This window comes from Dendronephthya gigantea, unplaced genomic scaffold, assembly GCF_004324835.1.
Source record: "Dendronephthya gigantea isolate DGI-Jeju-01 unplaced genomic scaffold, DenGig_1.0 000016F, whole genome shotgun sequence".
Taxonomy (NCBI): domain Eukaryota; kingdom Metazoa; phylum Cnidaria; class Anthozoa; order Malacalcyonacea; family Nephtheidae; genus Dendronephthya; species Dendronephthya gigantea.
The window spans coordinates 2,493,010-2,514,540 of NW_021163026.1; the positions used below are offsets into that span (position 1 = coordinate 2,493,010).

Below are 21,531 nucleotides of genomic sequence, written 5' to 3' on the forward strand. Positions count from 1 at the left end.
CACAATAAAACGATCGCTTTTCGTTTGACAGCACCTCAGCATATAAGATTATCAATCGTCAAGTCTTTATGACACCAAGCAAGCACATGCTATTCTCGGAGTGATTACACGACTGTCAGTATCGTGTTTTAGACTCATTTCAATACCTCAAAGGCAGGTATCTCACGCTTCGCTGAATCTCTGCTAACAGGGATCATGTAAACAGTCCCTATATATACATGAAATACGTCTGGTTCCGGTCACATGCTGGCTCATCTGAATTTTTCCATTGAAACAGACGGGTTGGAAACTGAACGAGAAACTCGTCTTAAATTCTAATTTAGACGTGTAAAACCTACAACAACAACATAAAACATTCAAGTAAATATGAAGCAATATTCTAATTTCTTTCATTGGCTATATGTATAGGCATGCACTATACCTTATTTCTAATACTATTGCCGGATGAACATAAGAGTGTGTGTGAATGAGTTAAAGATAAACACATGCTGGGCTATTTATTATCATAAGAACACAATTTCGGGCATTCCTGAACATGTGAAATTCTCAGACAAATGCTTTCATTTTCAAATCTACCAAAAAATTCTACTGGAGATGGTAATTTGGTAAAGCTATGTAAAGGCAATGCATTTCACTCAAGTGCATGGGGGTAGAACAACGTGGCCAAGACATGGACTGCTTGTATTACTGCATGTATACCATTTGTTTTATTAGTATAAATAATACCATGCTGGGAAAACATAATAGTTTCTATATATTAAATAAAATAAATTTCCCCGATATATTTCCCTATACATTTATACATATTACATATATAGCTGTAGCTATTTGTGCGACGCGAAGAATGAGGATTCAATTAATATCTTTAAGAGCCATGTAACATGATATACGTAAATTTTAAGCTCTCGTAGTCATGCCTTGGCGAAAAACATACAGCTTTAGTTTCCACAAAGCTTTAGTTTACCTTAGATTGCATGTCTAAGCTATAAACCTGTTCAATTTATGCGTGAAAAGTTTTTAACTGATTGAAAACACAACATATGAAACTGGTCTTCCCTGTCTAACCATTACGTATCGTGATTTATATTTAACTGAAATTCCTCCATTTCTGAAGAAAACATAGATTGTGAGTTATGTTCTTTAAACCATGCAAAATATATAGCACGAGCATCAAAAAAGCGAGGCATATATATATATATATATATATATATATATATGCAAGTAAAGTAGTACAATATTTTATTGTGGCATAATATTACGTCAGCATATCTTTCAGGAAATACTTGTATAATATTACTTCTTAGTTAATCCAATGGGTTGAAACATTTCTCATATACGTCATTACGAAGCTTTATCGTAGCTGACAACATCAGTGCTTTTGCAAAGGCAGTGCATTACTAAACATCCCTCTTGAGACAAGGAGAGTTCGCCTCATCTTCATAACAAAGGTATGTCTTCTATAGTTCTTATTTCATTTCGTATCTTCGTTAAATTCGCTACTTTTATGCGGAGGTAAGCACCCGCAACTAGAAGATTTATAGCGCAGTTATGAAACAATGACCGACAGCCGAAAGCCACTTTACTTCCCTGGGTATAGTTCAAATCAGAGTTGCAAAAAGAGTTCAACCTTCCTCCGGTAAGATTTCAAGTTTTGAAAACCTTCCTCAAAATTACGTTATGACACTGAGTCAAATGGCAACCAGCATAACAAAATATTTGGTTTTTTTGGTACATGCATGTGATCAATTAGAGTGTTCAACTTTGAACCTTCCTCACAAACTTCATTCAAAGCAAACCTTCCTCCGGGTGTCACCCGCGTACCCGCAGCTTTTTTGCAACTCTGGTTCAAATCTATGATGTTAAAAGACGCTAGCAAACTTGAGGTACCCTAAGTTGACGCAATATTTTCTTTATCGATAATTCCAGGGTATACTAGCCACGCAAATAATAACCACTTTTACATAAACCAGAAAACAAACAGGAAGTTGTCTGTTTAATCTTAAAAACATGTGATGTTCTGAAGACAGGAACGAAAAAGTATAAAATTACAAATCGTAACAGGTCATTGCCCATCCAATAAAATAGTACTAATTTACTCCGAACTGTAGAAAAGCTCTAATAATCAACGTTTATAGATAAAAGGTCGTCTACCTACAAGCCCAGTTGCGGGTGAGACCCATATTTCAAAATCACAGAATAGAGCGGACTTCCACTGTCGTGTTTTTTGTACGATTTGTGCGTTTTTACGTGCGTGTTAGCTTGTTAGCGTTTACTTTTAGTCCGTTTTTACATCATCTTTATAAATCTATCACTCTATTTCGTTGAGCTGTGAAAAAGCTTTATAAAAACAAAATGGTGGTGAGGTGGTTTTCCTTTAATTTATTATTAAACTAGTATTTCTTATTATCCTATATTCCGCAAATCAAGGCAAACATGCAGGGTTTTAATAAACAGTGCAGCCAGTGGAAATCATCCCTACGCGTTTAAACGAATATTTATTATTTATGTTTCGTAGAACCGCTATTGGCTGTAAGATATCGCAAGTGCTGTACATGATGCGGAATTTCTATTTTTACTCGCTGTTCACGTTGTTTGTTATGATATACAACATGCAGCATATCCAAGCAGCGAGCTGTAACAAATATTTTGGTCCAGCTGGTGTCGTACATTGCGTTAAGCTTTATGGCTACAATGATTATCAGTGGGCTACAATGATTATCAGTGGGCCACATGTCGTACCGACAGCTACATCCGAACGAAATCCAATTCGAGACACAAGTGCGTAGACCGAACAGCAACTTACTGTTATTACCAGTGCATGGTTGACGTCTATAACAGCAATTTTGGCAATGTTTTTTCCAATTGTAAGTGCTCCCCTTTTGGCCCCAAGCCCACTCAAAGTGTTAAATTGCCTGACTGGTGCTACAGCCCTGATGGAACAAACTGTAACTGGTATAGTAACTGCCTCAAGAAAGTCTATCCTTATTGCGAAAACAACAAAGACGACTTCAGCATCATGTATACCGAGAAATTTTGTAGACTTTACGATGATCAATACGACAAATTTTCCCAGAAAGGAGCACAATGGATCAACGCTGTCAGAAAATGTATCCAACTTAAACTGGTTCCACTGGTTGACAAAACACGCGTTAGGACGTGTCCTAATCTGAAATACACAGCATTCAAAACACACTCACCCTGCTACACCAATCCTGAGAGTTCGCAATCGCCATCAATTTCGTACTGCAACTTATCTCCGCAGGATAGGAATGTTGTGTTCTGGACCATTAAATCAGCATTTCGTGCGGCATATTGGCCGAGTTTGAAAGGTCTGTTAGACGTCAGACGTGATTGTGAAAATAGAGAAGGCAGCCAAAAACAACGGAAGGTCCAGAATATGATCCTAGAAGAAGTGACGAGAGAAATTGGAGAAACCAAAACAAACTCCGTGGACGAGAAAATCCGAGAAACAGAAGTGAGAATCAAAGTTTGGCTACGAAATTTGGTGAGTCCGATTCAGCTTTCCATGAACATAAATGAACATGACTGGACATCCAAGCGAAAAAAAAGATCCGCCCCAAGTGATCAAGAAATTAAGGATTCCAAATTTGCCGGGAAGGTTATCGACGCAGTCGCTTCACAAGGAAGATGGCAGGAAAAGGGAATTACTTGGTTTGCTTATGCAAAAAACGAAATCGACAACACAAAGTCGATCAGGTTTTTCGTAGCTGATCGTTTTAAAATTGAAAGTGGTAACCAAACAACCAATCACACCAATATCACTGATGTTTTGGTCCAGCTAAGCACAGATATTCTCAATGCCAACGGGACTCTTGATTTGAGGGTGGACGGAAGTCGTGCCGACATCGACATCATGAAGTTCAATGGCTGTTTAGATATGGATTGTGAGTTACATGCATTTAATATTGTATTAAGCAGCCCATCTCCACCAACTCCTAGCCCGTCAAGCAGACCATCTCCACCAACTCCTAGCCCGTCAAGCAGACCATCTCATCCAACTCCTAGCCCGTCAAGCAGCGTATTTCTCAAAGCAATGCATACAATGGCATACTTAATCATCTTGAGTATCAACTTTATTCTTGTGTGATAAGAACTTTATCACTGCCATGAATGGCCTCTAACTTTGACTTTATAATGTCAGGGTCAGGGATAAGTATTTGTGTTGTTTTTACCCAACTATGACTTTTTTGCACATGATTAGTTTTAGACATGCATCATGCATGATATAGTCAATTGCACTTACAAAATATATAATCTACAGTAGTTGATTCAGTGAGTTTTATTATCAAGAAGAATATGTAATCAAAATTTTCAGGTCATTAAACATAAAAAAAACACTAAAAAGTTGCAAGTCTATATCGTTTATATATACGCACGCTGTATAGAAAATGTCTACTCACAAGAATAAGCACAATAAAACGATCGTTGGATCGCTTTTCGTTTGACAGCACCTCAGCATATAAGATTATCAATCGTCAAGTCTTTATGACACCAAGCAAGCACATGCTAATACAGTATCGTGTTTTAGACTCATTTCAATACCTCAAAGGCAGGTATCTCACGCTTCATTGAAACAGACGGGTTGGAAACTGAACGAGAAACTCGCCTTAAATTCTAATTTAGACGGCTAAAACCTACAACAGCAACATAAAACATTCAAGTAAATATGAAGCAATATTCTAATTTCTTTCATTGGCTATATGTATAGGCATGCACTATACCTTATTTCTAATACTATTGCCGGATGAACATAAGAGTGTGTGTGAATGAGTTAAAGATAAACACATGCTGGGCTATTTATTATCATAAGAACACAATTTCGGGCATTCCTGAACATGTGAAATTCTCAGACAAATGCTTTCATTTTCAAATCTACCAAAAAATTCTACTGGAGATGGTAATTTGGTAAAGCTATGTAAAGGCAATGCATTTCACTCAAGTGCATGGGGGTAGAACAACGTGGCCAAGACATGGACTGCTTGTATTACTGCATGTATACCATTTGTTTTATTAGTATAAATAATACCATGCTGGGAAAACATAATAGTTTCTATATGTTAAATAAAATAAATTTCCCCGATATATTTCCCTATACATTTATACATATTACATATATAGCTGTAGCTATTTGTGCGACGCGAAGAATGAGGATTCAATTAATATCTTTAAGAGCCATGTAACTTGATATACGTAAATTTTAAGCTCTCGTAGTCATGCCTTGGCGAAAAACATACAGCTTTAGTTTCCACAAAGCTTTAGTTTACCTTAGATTGCATGTCTAAGCTATAAACCTGTTCAATTTATGCGTGAAAAGTTTTTAACTGATTGAAAACACAACATATGAAACTGGTCTTCCCTGTCTAACCATTACGTATCGTGATTTATATTTAACTGAAATTCCTCCATTTCTGAAGAAAACATAGATTGTGAGTTATGTTCTTTAAACCATGCAAAATATATAGCACGAGCATAAAAAAAGCGAGGCATATATATATATATATATATATATAATTATATATATATATATATATATATGCAAGCAAAGTAGTACAATATTTTATTGTGGCATAATATTACGTCAGCATATCTTTCAGGAAATACTTGTATAATATTACTTCTTAGTTAATCCAATGGGTTGAAACATTTCTCATATACGTCATTACGAAGCTTTATCGTAGCTGACAACATCAGTGCTTTTGCAAAGGCAGTGCATTACTAAACATCCCTCTTGAGACAAGGAGAGTTCGCCTCATCTTCATAACAAAGGTATGTCTTCTATAGTTCTTATTTCATTTCGTATCTTCGTTAAATTCGTTACTTTTATGCGGAGGTAAGCACCCGCAACTAGAAGATTTATAGCGCAGTTATGAAACAATGACCGACAGCCGAAAGCCACTTTACTTCCCTGGGTATAGTTCAAATCAGAGTTGCAAAAAGAGTTCAACCTTCCTCCGGTAAGATTTCAAGTTTTGAAAACCTTCCTCAAAATTACGTTATGACACTGAGTCAAATGGCAACCAGCATAACAAAATATTTGGTTTTTTTTACATGCATGTGATCAATTAGAGTGTTCAACTTTGAACCTTCCTCACAAACTTCATTCAAAGCAACCTTCCTCCTCCGGGTGTCACCCGCGTACCCGCAGCTTTTTGCAACTCTGGTTTCAAAATCTATGATGTTAAAGACGCTAGCAAACTTGAGGTACCCTAAGTTGACGCAATATTTCTTTATCGATAATTCCAGGTATACTAGCCACGCAAATAATAACCACTTTACATAAACCAGAAAACAAACAGGAAGTTGTCTGTTTAATCTTAAAACATGTGATGTTCTGAAGACAGGAACGAAAAAGTATAAAATTACAATCGTAACAGGTCATTGCCCATCCAATAAAATAGTACTAATTACTCCGAACTGTAGAAAAGCTCTAATAATCAACGTTTATAGATAAAAGGGTCGTCTACCTACAAGCCCAGTTGCGGGTGAGACCCATATTTCAAAATCACAGAATAGAGCGGACTTCCACTGTCGTGTTTTTTGTACGATTTGTGCGTTTTTACGTGCGGTGTTAGCTTGTTAGCGTTTACTTTTAGTCCGTTTTACATCATCTTTATAAATCTATCACTCTATTTCGTTGAGCTGTGAAAAAGCTTTATAAAAACAAAATGGTGGTGAGGTGGTTTTCCTTTAATTTATTATTAAACTAGTATTTCTTATTATCCTATATTCCGCAAATCAAGGCAAACATGCAGGGTTTTAATAAACAGTGCAGCCAGTGGAAATCATCCCTACGCGTTTAAACGAATATTTATTATTTATGTTTCGTAGAACCGCTATTGGCTGTAAGATATCGCAAGTGCTGTACATGATGCGGAATTTCTATTTTTACTCGCTGTTCACGTTGTTTGTTATGATATACAACATGCAGCATATCCAAGCAGCGAGCTGTAACAAATATTTTGGTCCAGCTGGTGTCGTACATTGCGTTAAGCTTTATGGCTACAATGATTATCAGTGGGCCACATGTCGTACCGACAGCTACATCCGAACGAAATCCAATTCGAGACACAAGTGCGTAGACCGAACAGCAACTTACTGTTATTACCAGTGCATGGTTGACGTCTATAACAGCAATTTTGGCAATGTTTTTTCCAATTGTAAGTGCTCCCCTTTTGGCCCCAAGCCCACTCAAAGTGTTAAATTGCCTGACTGGTGCTACAGCCCTGATGGAACAAACTGTAACTGGTATAGTAACTGCCTCAAGAAAGTCTATCCTTATTGCGAAAACAACAAAGACGACTTCCAGCATCATGTTATACCGAGAATTTTGTAGACTTTACGCATGATCAATTACGACAAATTTTCCAGAAAGGAGCACAATGGATCAACGCTGTCAGAAAATGTATCCAACTTAAACTGGTTCCACTGGTTGACAAAACACGCGTTAGGACGTGTCCTAATCTGAAATACACAGCATTCAAAACACACTCACCCTGCTACACCAATCCTGAGAGTTCGCAATCGCCATCAATTTCGTACTGCAACTTATCTCCGCAGGATAGGAATGTTGTGTTCTGGACCATTAAATCAGCATTTCGTGCGGCATATTGGCCGAGTTTGAAAGGTCTGTTAGACGTCAGACGTGATTGTGAAAATAGAGAAGGCAGCCAAAAACAACGGAAGGTCCAGAATATGATCCTAGAAGAAGTGACGAGAGAAATTGGAGAAACCAAAACAAACTCCGTGGACGAGAAAATCCGAGAAACAGAAGTGAGAATCAAAGTTTGGCTACGAAATTTGGTGAGTCCGATTCAGCTTTCCATGAACATAAATGAACATGACTGGACATCCAAGCGAAAAAAAAGATCCGCCCCAAGTGATCAAGAAATTAAGGATTCCAAATTTGCCGGGAAGGTTATCGACGCAGTCGCTTCACAAGGAAGATGGCAGGAAAAGGGAATTACTTGGTTTGCTTATGCAAAAAACGAAATCGACAACACAAAGTCGATCAGGTTTTTCGTAGCTGATCGTTTTAAAATTGAAAGTGGTAACCAAACAACCAATCACACCAATATCACTGATGTTTTGGTCCAGCTAAGCACAGATATTCTCAATGCGAACGGGGCTCTTGATTTGAGGGTTGACGGAAGTCGTGTCGACATCATGAAGTTCAATGGCTGTTTAGATATGGATTGCGAGTTACATGCATTTAATATTGTATTAAGCAGCCCATCTCCTAGCCCGTCAAGCAGACCATCTCATCCAACTCCTAGCCCGTCAAGCAGCGTATTTCTCAAAGCAATGCATATAATGGCATACTTAATCATCTTGAGTATCAACTTTATCTTTGTGTGATAAGAACTTTATCACCGCCATGAATGGCCTCCAACTTTGACTTTATAATGTCAGGGTCAGGGATAAGTATTTAGTGTTGTTTTTACCCAACTATGACTTTTTTGCACATGATTAGTTTTAGACATGCATCATGCATGATATAGTCAATTGCACTTACAAAATATATATAATCTACAGTAGTTGATTCAGTGAGCTTTATTATCAAGAACAATATGTAATCAAAATTTTCAGCTCATTAAACATCCAAAAAAAACCTACAAAGTTGGCAAGTCTTTAATATATATACATATACGCTGTACAGAAAATGCTTATTCACAAGAATAAGCACAATAAAACGATCGCTTTTCGTTTGACAGCACCTCAGCATATAAGATTATCAATCGTCAAGTCTTTATGACACCAAACAAGCACATGCTAATAATTCTCGGAGTGATTACACGACTGCCAGTATCGTGTTTTATACTCATTTCAATACCTTAAAGGCATCTCACGCTTCGTTGAATCTCTGCTAACAGGGATCAGGTAAACAATCCCATAAATACAGGAAATACGTCTGGTTCCGGTCACATGCTGGCTCGTCCGAATTTTTCCATTGAAATTTGAAACAGACGGGTTGGAAACTGTAAGAGAAACTCGTCTAAAATTCGAATTTAGACGAAAGAATCAGACGAAAAAATCAGACGAGTTTCTCAAATATCAACACGGTCAAGGACGAAGCAAGGGTAAAGGAAAAATAAACAAAATATTTATTGTAATAACCCCACCGCTTTTACGTAATGTTTATCCCATATCAGACGGTAGTGTAGCAGCTTCAGTAAGGTTGTTTCCTATTGGCTCAGACTGAAACCAGGGTAGCAAAGGTAGCAATAAACTTCGAAGAAACCCCTGTTAGGTCGGCACATCTTCCAGGAGATATTAATTCTTGGTAAACCACAATATTTTCAAGCAGCCTGCATATGTATATGTACATCACATGAATGTTTCAAGCCTGCTTGCTAAGCAAAAACTGAAATTCAGTCCTTCCGCAGATACAGTACGTCACTAAATTTCCACCTTGAGACAACTACAAAGAGAGTTCTTCTTCATATTCATTACAAAGGTATGTCTTCTACAGTACAGTTCCTATTTCATTTCGTATCTTATAAGTAATTTGGTTTATGCTGCGGGAGTATATGTACTCGCGGCTACAAGATTTATAGCGTGGCTATATGAATCAATGGCCGATAGTGAAATATTTTCTATCATGATACGAACGACAACAGTATTGCTCGCAGGATCATATGATCTTAACGACATTACGCAGATGCGAATTCCCCGTAGGACATATACGACTTTCCCCTCGACTTCCCCAGAATCAGTGTTGATTTTACTCCGAGTAAATTAGCTAAACATGTTTCTAATATCGAGATTTTCATTTTATTTGCCATTGAAGCAAGTAGAAACTTGTCGAAGTATGCGTTGAGTAGCTATATCTTGAGAATGATGGTCATAACATCAGCACAGTTTTAGCAAAATATTAGGCAAAGACGGCTGAAGTGAAGGGTCCAAATACACAAATGTCAAATAGCAATAATATGCATTTAAAATTGACACTAACACGGGGCGGTCGTAAACTGCACACCGAAAATTTCTCGTTAAATATACGTCTCTGATATGCTCCAAACGCTTGATCAAAGATCAAAGTAGCAAAATCTGCGGGTCACGATGTTTGAAAGTTTCAAGAATTCGATATTTTGAAAGCGTGGTGATTCTGTTCGTTTATATTTAGAAATGAAATTTCGATGCATATCGCAGAGAGTTGACGACAGGAACGAAAAAGTATCAAATTACACGTTGTACAACGTCATTGCCGTAATAGCATGGCCATGCAGAGCACATAAAAATAGTTATAAGTAGACATAATCACAGATTAGAAAGTAGCGTTCGGTAGTCGGCTATAGTCGGTATAAAGGCACGACATATATAAACTAAAATGGCAACGTTCCTTCCGCTATGCATTGGACACAGAGTGTGTATCTAAATCCTTATTAAGAGCAAAGCAAATTTAAGTCTGCCGTGAAATTCGTGAGCTTTTTTTACCTCGTGAGCAAATTTGTTTCGGGTTTTTACATGGTTAGAACATTGCAAAATAGATCCTGTTGCTTAGATGAGAGTCCTTACGCATATATCAAACACTTCGAGATTAAAATAATCTATACAATTCCTACCACTTCTTAATAAACACTGAGGAAAGGCGAATATGGAGGCGAAATGCCCGGTCCTAAGCAACAGATTTTCACCGCAAAATACAGAAAGCATCTAAAATTAGGGCTTGGCGGCTTGACCCGTGTCCGTGTGACTTCGCACGAAATCCGGAAGTCGAGACAAACGCGAAAACGCGAAAGCGAGGCAAATGCCAAACAGAACGACATAGGAACCGTAGGCGAAGAACAACACAACCTCGTACCCAGGTTCTTTACTCTAGAACGACATAGCATCCAGCCGTGACGTCAGGATTAGGAAGCTTCCTCCGTCATCGAACGCAAACTATAAATCTATTTCGAACTATAGAAAAGTTATAAGAAGCAATGTTTATAAATCAGAGGTAGAAGTTTAAAATAATTTTAATGATACTTACAAAATGAATGATTGAATATATACACGCACGGGGTTGCATGGATTCTGGTGATGATTTGGCGTGTTTTTTGTAGCGTAGGGTTATTATAACAACTTCACAACTGCATGTGAAGATTGCACATTTTGTGGGTGTGAACCCGTTCAAAAGACGCCACAGCCAAAGCTTTATAAGAACAAATGTTTAGATCACAGGTGTTTTTACCACAAATTGAACTAGTAATCCGTATTATTATTCCAAAATACCAGTCCTTTAAGAAATAATGTTTATACTTCATAGATATCCTATTGGCCGTACGAAATCGTAATTTACAAGTGCTGAACATGATGAAGATGTTTCATTTAAACCCGTTGTTCATATTACTTGTCATGATGTACAACATGCATCACATCCAAGCACAGGAATGTAGCAAAACGTCCGGACCAGTTGGAAATGTAAAGTGCGTTCAGATTTCAGGATACAGTGACTATCAGTGGACCACATGTCGCAGTAACGGCTATGTCCAAACGAAATCCAATGGGAAAAGAAATTGCAAAGGTTCTTACTGTTATTACGAATGCATGCTTGACGCTTATGACAAACGTGATGGCGATATTCTTTCCCAATGCAAGTGTTCCCCATCTGACTACGTGCCCACTGACGAAGTCAAATTATCCAAACAGTGCTACAGCCCTGATAGCACAAACTGTAACTGGTTTAGAAAGTGCCTCAGCAGAGCCTATCCTAATTGTGAAGACGACAAACACGACTACACCATTACATATGCCGAGACATTTTGTAAACTTTACGATGATCGAAACGACAAGTTTTCCGAAAAAGTAAAAGAATGGATGAACGCTGCCAGGAAGTGTCTTCAATTTAAACTGGTTCCACTGGTAGACAAAATCGTGGTAGAAAAAAAGTGTTCGGAGCTGAGAACAGCAGCATTCAAAACACACTCACCCTGCTACACCAACCCTGACGACACGGCAACATCGTACTGCGACTTATCTTTCCAAGATAAGAACACTGTGTTTTGGACTCTTAAATCAAAATATTCCGCAGCATATTGGCCCAGTTTGAAAAGTCTATTAGACGTCAGACGTGATTGTAAAAGCAAAGAAAGCAACCGCGAACACGCAAAGAAAGTTCAGGATATGATCGAAAAAGAACTGGACTGGCAACTTGGAACAGACAGAAACAATTCTTTGGAAGTAAGAATTCGAGAAGCAGAGGTGACAATCAAAGTTTGGCTACAAAATCTGGGTGAAAACCCAATTCAGCTTTCCGTGAAAATGAACGATAATGATTGGACGTCCAAACGAGAAAAAAGATCTGCCCCAAGTTTCAAGGAAATTGAGGATTCCAAATTTGCTGGGAAGGTTATCGATGCAGTCGCTTCACAAGGAAAATGGCAGGAGAAGGGAATTACTTGGATTGCTTATGCAAATGGACAAGGGAAAGAAAAGTCGATCATGTTTATCCTGGCTGATCGTTATAAGTACGAAGATGGCCCGTCGAAAATCAAGTCAACGACATTCGCTGATACTTTGGTCCAGCTGAGCACAGATATTCTCAATGAAAGTCTTAATGTTAATGTGGATGGAAGACGTGTTAACCTTAAGGAGTTAAAAGGCTATTTAAATATGTCTGGTGAAGAAGGTGAAGAAGGTGAAGAAGGTGAAGAAGATAATACAATTACGATTACTAGATCAAGGGGAACAGTCCTCAAAGCAATGCATACAATGGCATACTTAATCTTCTTGAGTATCAACTTGTTTTTATGTGATAAGAATTTTATCACTGCCATAAGTGGCCTCTAACTTTGACTTTAAATTTAATAGTATAATCTCTATGTTAGCTGAAGTATAATCTCTATGTTAGCTGAAGATATAATCTATATGTTAGCTGAAGTATTATCTATATGTTAGCTGAAGATATAATCTATATGTTAGCTGAAGATATAATCTGAAATAATTGATTAGTAAGTTTTAATATCAAGATGTACACTAAATAAATAAAAAACACACAAAAAATCTTCAGAGTTGGCATGTCTGTTATATATGTATCTTTTTCTGGTAGTTCAGACACAAACCACAACAGCTTATTGTAGAATACTACCTACACTTGACCACCACGTTTGAGATATCTTTTTCTGGTAGTTCAGACACAAACCACAACAGATTATTGTAGAATACTACCTACACTGGACCACCACGTTTGAGATATCTTTCTCAGGTAGTTCAGACACAAACCACAACAGCTTGTTGTGGCATACTACCAGTACTGGACCACCACATTTAACATAATATCCTTTTAAAACCTAGGATATCATCATATCAGGGCATCGTAAAAAAATGTAACATTATTACTTGCATAATGAAATGAGAATCACTCACAGTTTAAGTAATGAGGGTTTGCCAGGCATTGAACAAATTCCAGTTCCACTTGAAACCGTTGACGATATTCATCAGAATCTATGACCACAAGAAATATCATCAACGTAAAGATTGAAAGACTACCATGAAAGGCTAAACATTTGAAATCAACTAGGAACCAGCAAATAATACAAATAATCTTAACAATTCACAGCGATCTGATGGCAGCAGTACAGTTGTACAAATCTGTCCGGTCCAACCGTACAGTAAACAAATAAAACATCGCAAAATGTATCAATTATCATTTTTAACTCACCTTCTAAAAATTGAGCACATTCCGCCATGTTGAATAATTATTTAAATTTCCGTTCCGAGCGAAAAATAAATCCTGGAAACGAGGGTCAGATATGACGTCACACAATATGACGTCAAAACGTGACGCATAGCGAATGATGAATGACGTCACACAATAACCGCATACCAAAATACCAGCGGTTGCACAATTTCTGGAACCCACGCTTCTTGTCCGCGTACCATCATCGTTCAAACCTAGTCCCCCGACAGTGTTCTCATTGTTCTTTTCCAAAATGGCTGATCCTTCGACTTGGGGAGAAGAGGAAAGCAATGATCGACGTGGTGGTCGAGACAGCTATGGCTATGGCAGGCCACAGAGGTATCGTAATTGTAGGCAGCGTTGTAAAGAAGCTGGCTGGATATTCCGATTTCTAGTTCTTGTCTGTATTACGTAACGTAAGCTCCTCAGAGCGGTAGTAAATATTGTATGATCCTGATTTTAATATGATGACGGTTCATTTACTACGAAAAAAATTTTTTCACATATTGCTTTGTATTATGGGTATTGCTTAAAGAATGGTAATGTTCATATCAGTGTTCACTACTACCAGAAATGGCTGACAATATGAAATGTCTTTGCTTAGCAATTGTCTTGAAATTCAAATTAGCAGCTATTAAATATATATTGAAACGCTAAAAGCGCTATAAAGTTTCATAAATTTTACATTTTTTGATGGTATTAAATCTGGGCATCGCTTGGTTGCAAACACAGCCAAATAGTATACATGAATAAATCTCTCAGTTTGACCAGCAAGTCACATTCCATTATTGGTTGATTTGTAGTGACAACTATTATGGTGGAGGTGGTGATTGGAACCGCCAACAAGGGAATCGTAGAGGACATCGTGATGATAGAGGATATGGAGGGGGTGGTGGGGGATATGGAGGTGGAAGACCCTCCAAGATCCCAGATGAGCCTCCTTTCACTGCATTTGTTGGCGGTTTACCTGATGGTACCGTACAGGGTGATATTGACAGAATATTTGAAAACTTAAATGTAAGTGTATGTTAGATGATTGGTGCATGCTAAGTGATGGTGATAGTCAATTCCTTGTTTGACCCTGTACTATTGTAAAACCATTTTTTCTCCTTCAAATTCAGATAAGAAATGTGCGTATTGTGCGTGACAGAGACACTGATAAATTTAAAGGTATTGCTGATTGCCTTCACAAAATCCTACAAAACAAACAGTTTCTTACTTTGAGGTGTTAAATATGTTGATCAATTTGTTTCTCAATCAGGATTTTGTTATGTGGAATTTGAAGATCAAAAGTCGTTGGTTGAAGCTCTTGAGTACAACAATGCTGTAAGAATATCAAAACAAATAAATGTTTTTCTTGAAATTAAAACTTGCTCTTGTTGATTGTATTTCCCTATTATTAGCTAGCATTGCACCAGGATAAGCAAAATAATTTCCTCTGTCATAAGAAAACTTTTTTCATTGGAAAAGTACTTTATTTTTGGAAAAGTACTTTATTTATCCAGGGCTGAACTTATATTTATTTCTTCAGGAATATGGAAGTAGGCAACTTCGGGTGGATGTTGCTGAAGGAAGAAATAAAGACCGGGGGGAAAGAGGTCGTGGAAGGGGAGGTATTGCTCTTAGCCCCCACCTTTATTAATTCTTTTTGCCTAATAATTGCTCAACACTTGTTGGTTTTGAACTTCCAGGATTCCGAGGTGGTCGTGGAGGTGATCGTGGAGGAAGGTCACAGGGTGACAGAGGGCAAAATAACTATCGTGATGGTGGAGGACGTGACCAAGGTATCACCCCTTACCTTACCATATGCATCCACAAGTAAATATTGAGAATAATGGTCTGTTTAGTTAAACACCAAATACCTATGTTGTTCTTCTTCAGGAGGGCGTGGTGGATATGATCGTGGCCGATATGATGGTGGTGGTGGCAGAGGTCGGTATGGCCGTCCGAGGGATAATCGTGGACCACCAATGCCTTACGAGAATGTCCCAGAGCCAACCGAAGGTAAAGATACAAATATCATTCATCATGACCAAAATTTTTTGTAAATGTTTACAACTTACCATATTGGCAGAGAGTGCAAGTGAGAGGCCAAGATTAAAGTTACTGCCACGTTCTGTGAAAGACCCTGTGAACGAGATTGCTGACTCGATGCAACAAGCAAAGATATTTGGTGGGGCTAAACCTCGAGATGAGAAACAGTATGAGCAAAAACAAGCTGAAATTGAGAGGAAACGAAAGGAGAGTGAAAGCAGTGACAAGGGTGTTTAAATGGTAAGACCCTAGAGTAACCTAGCAGTATGTGTGTCCAGTTTCATATAGAAGTCTGAGAGAATACACAGACTGCAATATAACATACTGGACACACATACTCATTCTCCTCAACCGCATGTCGTTTTTGAAGTTCCCGTCCTCAATCCGAATTTGTCTATTAAGATTGATTAGATTTTGTTGTATAATGGTTATTTTCCAAAAATCATAATTACTCCGATTTCATTACAGCGATGAACGTTTATTATTGCGAGAGGAAACACAACAGCACAACTACGGAAAATGCAGACGAAAATCTTGGTCGTATTTAATTGAGAAAAATTCTGGACACTCGTGAAACTTTACATATCAAAAACATTTCAATTTTTTTGTTATATAGTTGGAGAGATTAAGCACCTTCAAGATGTTTCTTAAAGCTAGCTCAACTGAATTTTGTCCAATACATCGATACCTTGCAACCAAATGACTACAAAATAAATGTTTTCATTCAGATTCCAGTAAATTATGCAAGCAATTTGAGTCAACCATTTTGGAGTTGAATCAGCAATCTACTGCATTTACAATACGTACATAACCAGAACACAGGTTTCATTGTTTTTGTTTTGTTCAACGAAGTAAAATTGCATCGCAAACGTTTGACGTTAATAGATAACGTCAGTTGGGCTAGCTTGCATTGACTGGAGAAATTCAATAGCACGAAGTAAAAGCTTTGAAAGTAGGCACAGTTTCGTTGTATCCAGTCGAAATCCATCGAAATTCAGCTGGCATGCAGCATTGCCATGTATCGATGGCCACATTGTTCCTGTTTAGCTAAAAACAATTCTCGTTCCTCACCCAGTCTCGATAAACAGTGGCGTTATTCTTTGGAAAATCCAATATATATAAATATATAAAAATAAAGTTGTTCCTCGAAATTTTGAGTGTATTTGTTTCGGGCAAACGTCGCCGCATTTACACATAAATAAGCGCAAGTAACTTAAGTATAAATGCATTTATTGTTATATTAATTGACAAATAATCATAATATTAATTTCATATACAAGTTGGACAATTCCATTTTAAAATAAATATGAGAACTGAGAAGCTATGTCCCTCTGGCTATTTCATACACGGTGCGGTAAATACAAGAAAAAAACTCATCAAATTTTGATGCACCTCAAGATGAAAAGATAAGTAGTGAAAAGACGTAAGTAGGAGTTCTTCATAAGAGGGAAAAATAGGAGTGGAAAGGAGTAAATAAGAGGGGGAAATAGGAGTGGAAAGGAGTAAATAAGAGGGGGAAATAGGAGTGAAAAGGAGTAAATAGGAGTAGTTCATTGTGGTAAATCACATGGATGGATGATAATATTAAGTCGGAGATTGGACGAAACTCGAAGAGTAGATTACAATGGATGCAACTGGAGGTGTTAAATGTCATTAAATACATTCATCAATCCTTGCCTTCATTATACCAAGGTTGGAACCCCAGATTTGATGATAACTGATAAGTATAATTCTGTAATTCTGAAATAATTTTTATTAAATTATTAACCACAATGATTCATGATCATGATCATGATCATAAACCACAATGATTCATGATATCATGATCGTTGACGTGTTGTGACCCACACTTGAATGAGCGTGTGCGCTAAATCCAACTTCACAAATCCGTTTCAAGAACGCCCTCGACGCTCTTTCTTCGTATAACATGATTGACCTGGCGACTTTCCTTGATTTTTTTGCGACGCACAACACCAGTCCCCGCGTTCTTATTCAGGTCCACGCTGCCATTCTTTCCCAGAAGTCCTAGCGACCTGATAGCTCTATACTGATCGGGAATCTCCATGAGAGCCTGGACTGCGAAATCCTCTTCGGCATCACGCGAGAAACGGGAACTCTTCTTTTCTAAGAATTCCACGAATTGAAAATTATCGAAACGTCTTTGGGGTAATTTGTCATCGTACTCATGCATCACCTCCCAAGGGCCATCCCCTACCCCGACCAATACTATAGACAATGGATAATTTGATGCCTCGACAATCGCTGCTCTCGTATCAAAATCTTGTTCATTCTCAACCCTGCCATCAGCGATGATCAAAAGAACGTGATACTTGCCAGTTTGCTGTACGATCTGGATGGACTTTCTAATAATAGGAGCGAAACTTGTTGGTCCACTTAAAGCAACAGAGCCAACTGTTCTCGTGTAGCGAGCAAGAACATCTTCAACACCTTTGCATGGCGATTCGTCCATCAACGAGAACACGCTGTGATCCTTGGTCCGTTCATCCCCAAATCCGAATACAGGGATCAAGTGATCTTCGTCTAAATCTTGCAATCCTTCGCCTATAGCCCTGATAACTCTCTGATAAGGATTCCATTTATTAATTCGTTGAGATTTTGGATCTATAGAGATATTATGTAGAGAGCGGCCGCCGAATGTTTTCCGTCCTTGCCACTCGTTGCTTGCGGTGAAGTCAATTCCAATAATAAGATTCGCTTTTTTGAGTCCACTCGCTCGCATCGCTTTCGTGATTTCGGCAATGGAACTAAAGCGATCTTCAATTTCGGCGAAAGTATTTGACCTATTCGTGACACCTAGTTTACGCAGCAACGACCAATTTCGTATCCTGGTTGGAAGAATATTGTAAGCTTTCCTTGGATAGTAAAGTATATTATAAATGATGTAAGCAAACCAAACAAAGACGATTGAAATGACAACAAACTCCAACAGTATAAAAAATACACTTGAGATTTCTGCCATTACAACACTGTTGGGGATATTATCGTTGTTTTTATCGAAATAATTTGCATATAATCTTCCACATCAGTGAGTATAGGCATCAAAGAATTTTTCCAAGTACTTTTCGTATTACTCCGCGAGACAAATTACCCTTTTTAACATATTATCATCAATTAAAAAGTACGCCAAAGTCAAATCGTATCTTAGTGAATTCCAAATTGCCTTCACCTTTGCCTAACAGGAAGAGATCTTCTCCACTTAATAATAACTCAACTCCTAATATTCAATGTAAACCGTCTATGTTTTTATTAAACTAGCTTGAGTTTACTTTCAAAATGAAGTTCAAATCGTTATTAAACACCCCCACAAGTACAGGAACTTGGCCAGCTTCCTGCTCTGTCATAAATTAGCACTTCCAAATGAAAGATGTACTTTAAAAGAATGTTTGTCGATGCGATTCTTTGATGTAGACACGTCTTTTATTATTGCACCCGCTTTAGACTAGCCACTGGATAGCCAATAATAATTAGCATGTTCATAAATGCAATTTTGTCGCGTATGTAAACACAATTGATAGTTGAGTCTTGACAAATAATGGCATATCATATTATACACCCATTCACACAATTCTTTTGTAGTATGATTCTATCATGTTTCACCGATCACCACCTTTATATGAAAGGCCAGAAACGCCTCCGTTTGACCAGAAACGCCTGCGTTGTTACGAATTTACGTATTTTAAAACGCCTTGTAATATAGTCACGGATGAATACGTAATCATCCATCCACTGTTGGAATTGGAGATGACTGCTTGAAATATTGCGCAAAAGGATGTTTATAGTTGATGCAACGTCATCGACATTCCCTGGAAAACGCAAATTATGACGAATAGAATTCGCCCGATGACGTGTGCCAACCCGCAGAACAAAGCTCTCTGTAGCCGCAGCAAATGATGAGAAAAAAAATGTTTATCCCACAAGGCGAAATCGTTCGTTTTTTTATTGTGTGATAACAATCGAAGCGGATTCCCTTCACTGACCACAATTGAGAAAGAATTCAAGCAAAAAATTTAATCACTGGAAAGTGGAAAATTTTATCCACCGGAAAGTGGTTCTTGAATCGCCCTAAACATTGCCCGTTGCTCTGTGCTCAGTATAACCTGAATTAATGTTTAAAGTTGGGATTATTCTAGTTGCGTTTTTAGTTTCTCAGCTTCCAATTTGTAGTTATATCGTCTTTCATGCATTTTAACAAAGGTTAAGGCATTAGCATCCGGTGGATAACGCTATCTAGACTTCCTGCTAGGGACCAAGGATAAACCTTGGACAGAAACACGGTTGGTCTGAGAGCCAAAACAAGTACAAAATTTCTACTTGTTTTGACTTTAGATAAGCAGAAGAACAAAGATACTGTTAAAATCCAAGATGTTTAAACAAAATCTCAAATTATAATTCAATATAAATATAACGTAATCTATTCATAATTTTAGTGTCTTTCAACATAAATCATATGAAGTACCAGAAAAATACACATACATCAAGATTGCGGCTTTGAAACAATTTCACCACAATCTATCATCAATATTCTTTTGTACCAACTATTACCTCTTGCTGAACTATTAACTATTATGTTGGCTGGATATTTTACTTTAAACACAACACATTATTTATATTTGCCTACTTACACCTCATTCAGTTGTTTCTCAATCTCGGAAATGACCGTTTGAATGTCTGGGAATTTCAACTTTCTTGGAGGACCTTTCTTGATTCCAGTCCAGATTAAAACCTCTGTTGAAAAACAAACAGTCAAAAATGTTTCACCTGACCAAATACACTTAGCAAAAGGGGGTGTTTAGCTGGGGATTCTACAGTAAACCATTTCATGTTTGTTATCTTGGTGAAGATGAGTTTAATGATAGCCATTAAACAGGATATACAACAATTTGCAGCTATGGATGGGAAGTCCCAGCTATTATCAAAAATGATCTGGCATAGATTACATTGGATTCCTAAGTAGGGTACCCACTACCCATGGTCTCATTGCCAGATAATAGTTAACCAACAGCCAGTGACAGGTAGATGTTATTAACCAGCTGATTTACAGACTGTGGAAACACCTGGAGGGTGAATTACAAGCAACCATACCTGTATCATCATCTTTGTACAACATAACTTCAAAACTTTTAGATCTTGGTTTTTTAGGATTTATTTTTATTTCAACATTAGGAAATGCTTCCTGCAACTCTTCAGAAAGCTGGTCAGCATTCCTCTTGTAGACACGTCAAGAATCGCTAAAAACACAAAGGAAATATAAGAATTCTGCATTACTAGAGTACATTGCCTCCTATGAAATTCAAAATAAGATAAACTGCATTACCATCTTTCGATCTTCAACGAGAACTCCTTTAAACGATGCTTCTGTTCTTTGTTTTTCGTTTTCTTGCTTTCTTCAGGCTTTAACTCAACGTCAGAAGTCTCTCTTTTACGTTTCAAATCACCTGAAGATTTCTCATCAACTTCACCTGCTTCCTTTTCGCTTTTTTGCGATGAAAGAGGGAAATCGGGGCTTGCTGGAGCCTCTTCAGTTAAATTCTCATTCTTGTCTACAGCCTCTGCCTTCTTTTCGCTTTTATCCGCGTCTGTTTTCGTGTCTGGATCTTTAATATTCTTTTTTCTGCGAGTTTGTTTTCTCCTCGCCATGTTGGACCATGTGCATTTAAAACTTCACGATATCACATCGTTCAAAAAGCGTTTTCGCGGGAAAAAGACCCGAGCTGAAACATCGCCGAACACTGTCCGAGCGTTGCCGAGAGTTGTAGAAAGTAGTATATACAATTTGTTGTTATTTTAAAAATTTC

At 37.7% G+C, this 21,531-nt stretch overlaps 5 protein-coding genes and 1 long non-coding RNA gene across 6 annotated transcripts in view; 3 read left to right on the forward strand and 3 right to left on the reverse strand.

Annotated features, from left to right (window-relative positions):
* Positions 1 to 13,692, reverse strand: part of LOC114520465 (mediator of RNA polymerase II transcription subunit 31-like) — a 46,883-nt gene extending 33,191 nt beyond the window's left edge. Inside the window, exons 1-2 of the mRNA XM_028540731.1 lie at positions 13,664 to 13,692; positions 13,369 to 13,446 (exon numbers count right to left, since the gene is read on the reverse strand). Of these exons, the coding sequence (XP_028396532.1) occupies positions 13,369 to 13,446; positions 13,664 to 13,691 (106 nt within the window). The 5' untranslated portion in view covers position 13,692. The remainder of the gene's footprint in view (positions 1 to 13,368; positions 13,447 to 13,663) is intronic.
* LOC114520464 lies at positions 1,261 to 5,504 on the forward strand. Its single transcript, XM_028540730.1, has 2 exons — positions 1,261 to 1,448; positions 2,516 to 5,504. The coding sequence occupies exon 2, from the start codon at positions 2,819 to 2,821 to the stop codon at positions 4,106 to 4,108; it is 1,290 nt and encodes a 429-aa protein (XP_028396531.1). The 5' UTR covers positions 1,261 to 1,448; positions 2,516 to 2,818; the 3' UTR covers positions 4,109 to 5,504.
* LOC114520459 lies at positions 8,972 to 12,993 on the forward strand. Its single transcript, XM_028540724.1, has 3 exons — positions 8,972 to 9,098; positions 9,405 to 9,475; positions 11,270 to 12,993. The coding sequence occupies exon 3, from the start codon at positions 11,314 to 11,316 to the stop codon at positions 12,790 to 12,792; it is 1,479 nt and encodes a 492-aa protein (XP_028396525.1). The 5' UTR covers positions 8,972 to 9,098; positions 9,405 to 9,475; positions 11,270 to 11,313; the 3' UTR covers positions 12,793 to 12,993.
* A 226-nt stretch (positions 13,693 to 13,918) lies between the features above and the next one.
* LOC114520549 (eukaryotic translation initiation factor 4H-like) lies at positions 13,919 to 16,866 on the forward strand. Its single transcript, XM_028540843.1, has 9 exons — positions 13,919 to 14,020; positions 14,485 to 14,698; positions 14,803 to 14,851; positions 14,943 to 15,007; positions 15,213 to 15,294; positions 15,373 to 15,465; positions 15,563 to 15,685; positions 15,756 to 15,955; positions 16,184 to 16,866. The coding sequence occupies exons 1-8, from the start codon at positions 13,935 to 13,937 to the stop codon at positions 15,950 to 15,952; spliced, it is 909 nt and encodes a 302-aa protein (XP_028396644.1). The 5' UTR covers positions 13,919 to 13,934; the 3' UTR covers positions 15,953 to 15,955; positions 16,184 to 16,866.
* A 2-nt stretch (positions 16,867 to 16,868) lies between these two features.
* LOC114520548 (E3 ubiquitin-protein ligase RGLG5-like) lies at positions 16,869 to 19,721 on the reverse strand. Its single transcript, XM_028540842.1, has one exon. It carries the CDS (start codon positions 18,693 to 18,695, stop codon positions 17,595 to 17,597), a length of 1,101 nt encoding a protein of 366 aa, XP_028396643.1. The 5' UTR covers positions 18,696 to 19,721; the 3' UTR covers positions 16,869 to 17,594.
* A 96-nt stretch (positions 19,722 to 19,817) lies between these two features.
* Positions 19,818 to 21,422, reverse strand: LOC114520601. Its single transcript, XR_003686708.1, has 3 exons — positions 21,051 to 21,422; positions 20,819 to 20,964; positions 19,818 to 20,461 (listed from the first exon to the last, which is right to left on the reverse strand). It is a non-coding gene; the product is annotated as an uncharacterized LOC114520601 (long non-coding RNA).
* Between the last annotated feature and the right edge of the window lie 109 nt (positions 21,423 to 21,531).

What these genes read in the sequence shown, in the direction of transcription:
- LOC114520459 (XM_028540724.1), top strand. Translation starts at nt 11,314, where the DNA reads ATGATGAAGATGTTTCATTTAAACCCGTTGTTCATATTACTTGTCATG.
- LOC114520548 (XM_028540842.1), bottom strand. Translation starts at nt 18,695, where the DNA reads ATGGCAGAAATCTCAAGTGTATTTTTTATACTGTTGGAGTTTGTTGTC.
- LOC114520464 (XM_028540730.1), top strand. Translation starts at nt 2,819, where the DNA reads ATGGTTGACGTCTATAACAGCAATTTTGGCAATGTTTTTTCCAATTGT.
- LOC114520549 (XM_028540843.1), top strand. Translation starts at nt 13,935, where the DNA reads ATGGCTGATCCTTCGACTTGGGGAGAAGAGGAAAGCAATGATCGACGT. An exon ending in GGCTATGGCAGGCCACAGAG is followed by an intron (nt 14,021 to 14,484) that starts GTATCGTAATTG and finishes GTTGATTTGTAG; the next exon opens with TGACAACTATTATGGTGGAG. An exon ending in CTCTTGAGTACAACAATGCT is followed by an intron (nt 15,008 to 15,212) that starts GTAAGAATATCA and finishes TTATTTCTTCAG; the next exon opens with GAATATGGAAGTAGGCAACT.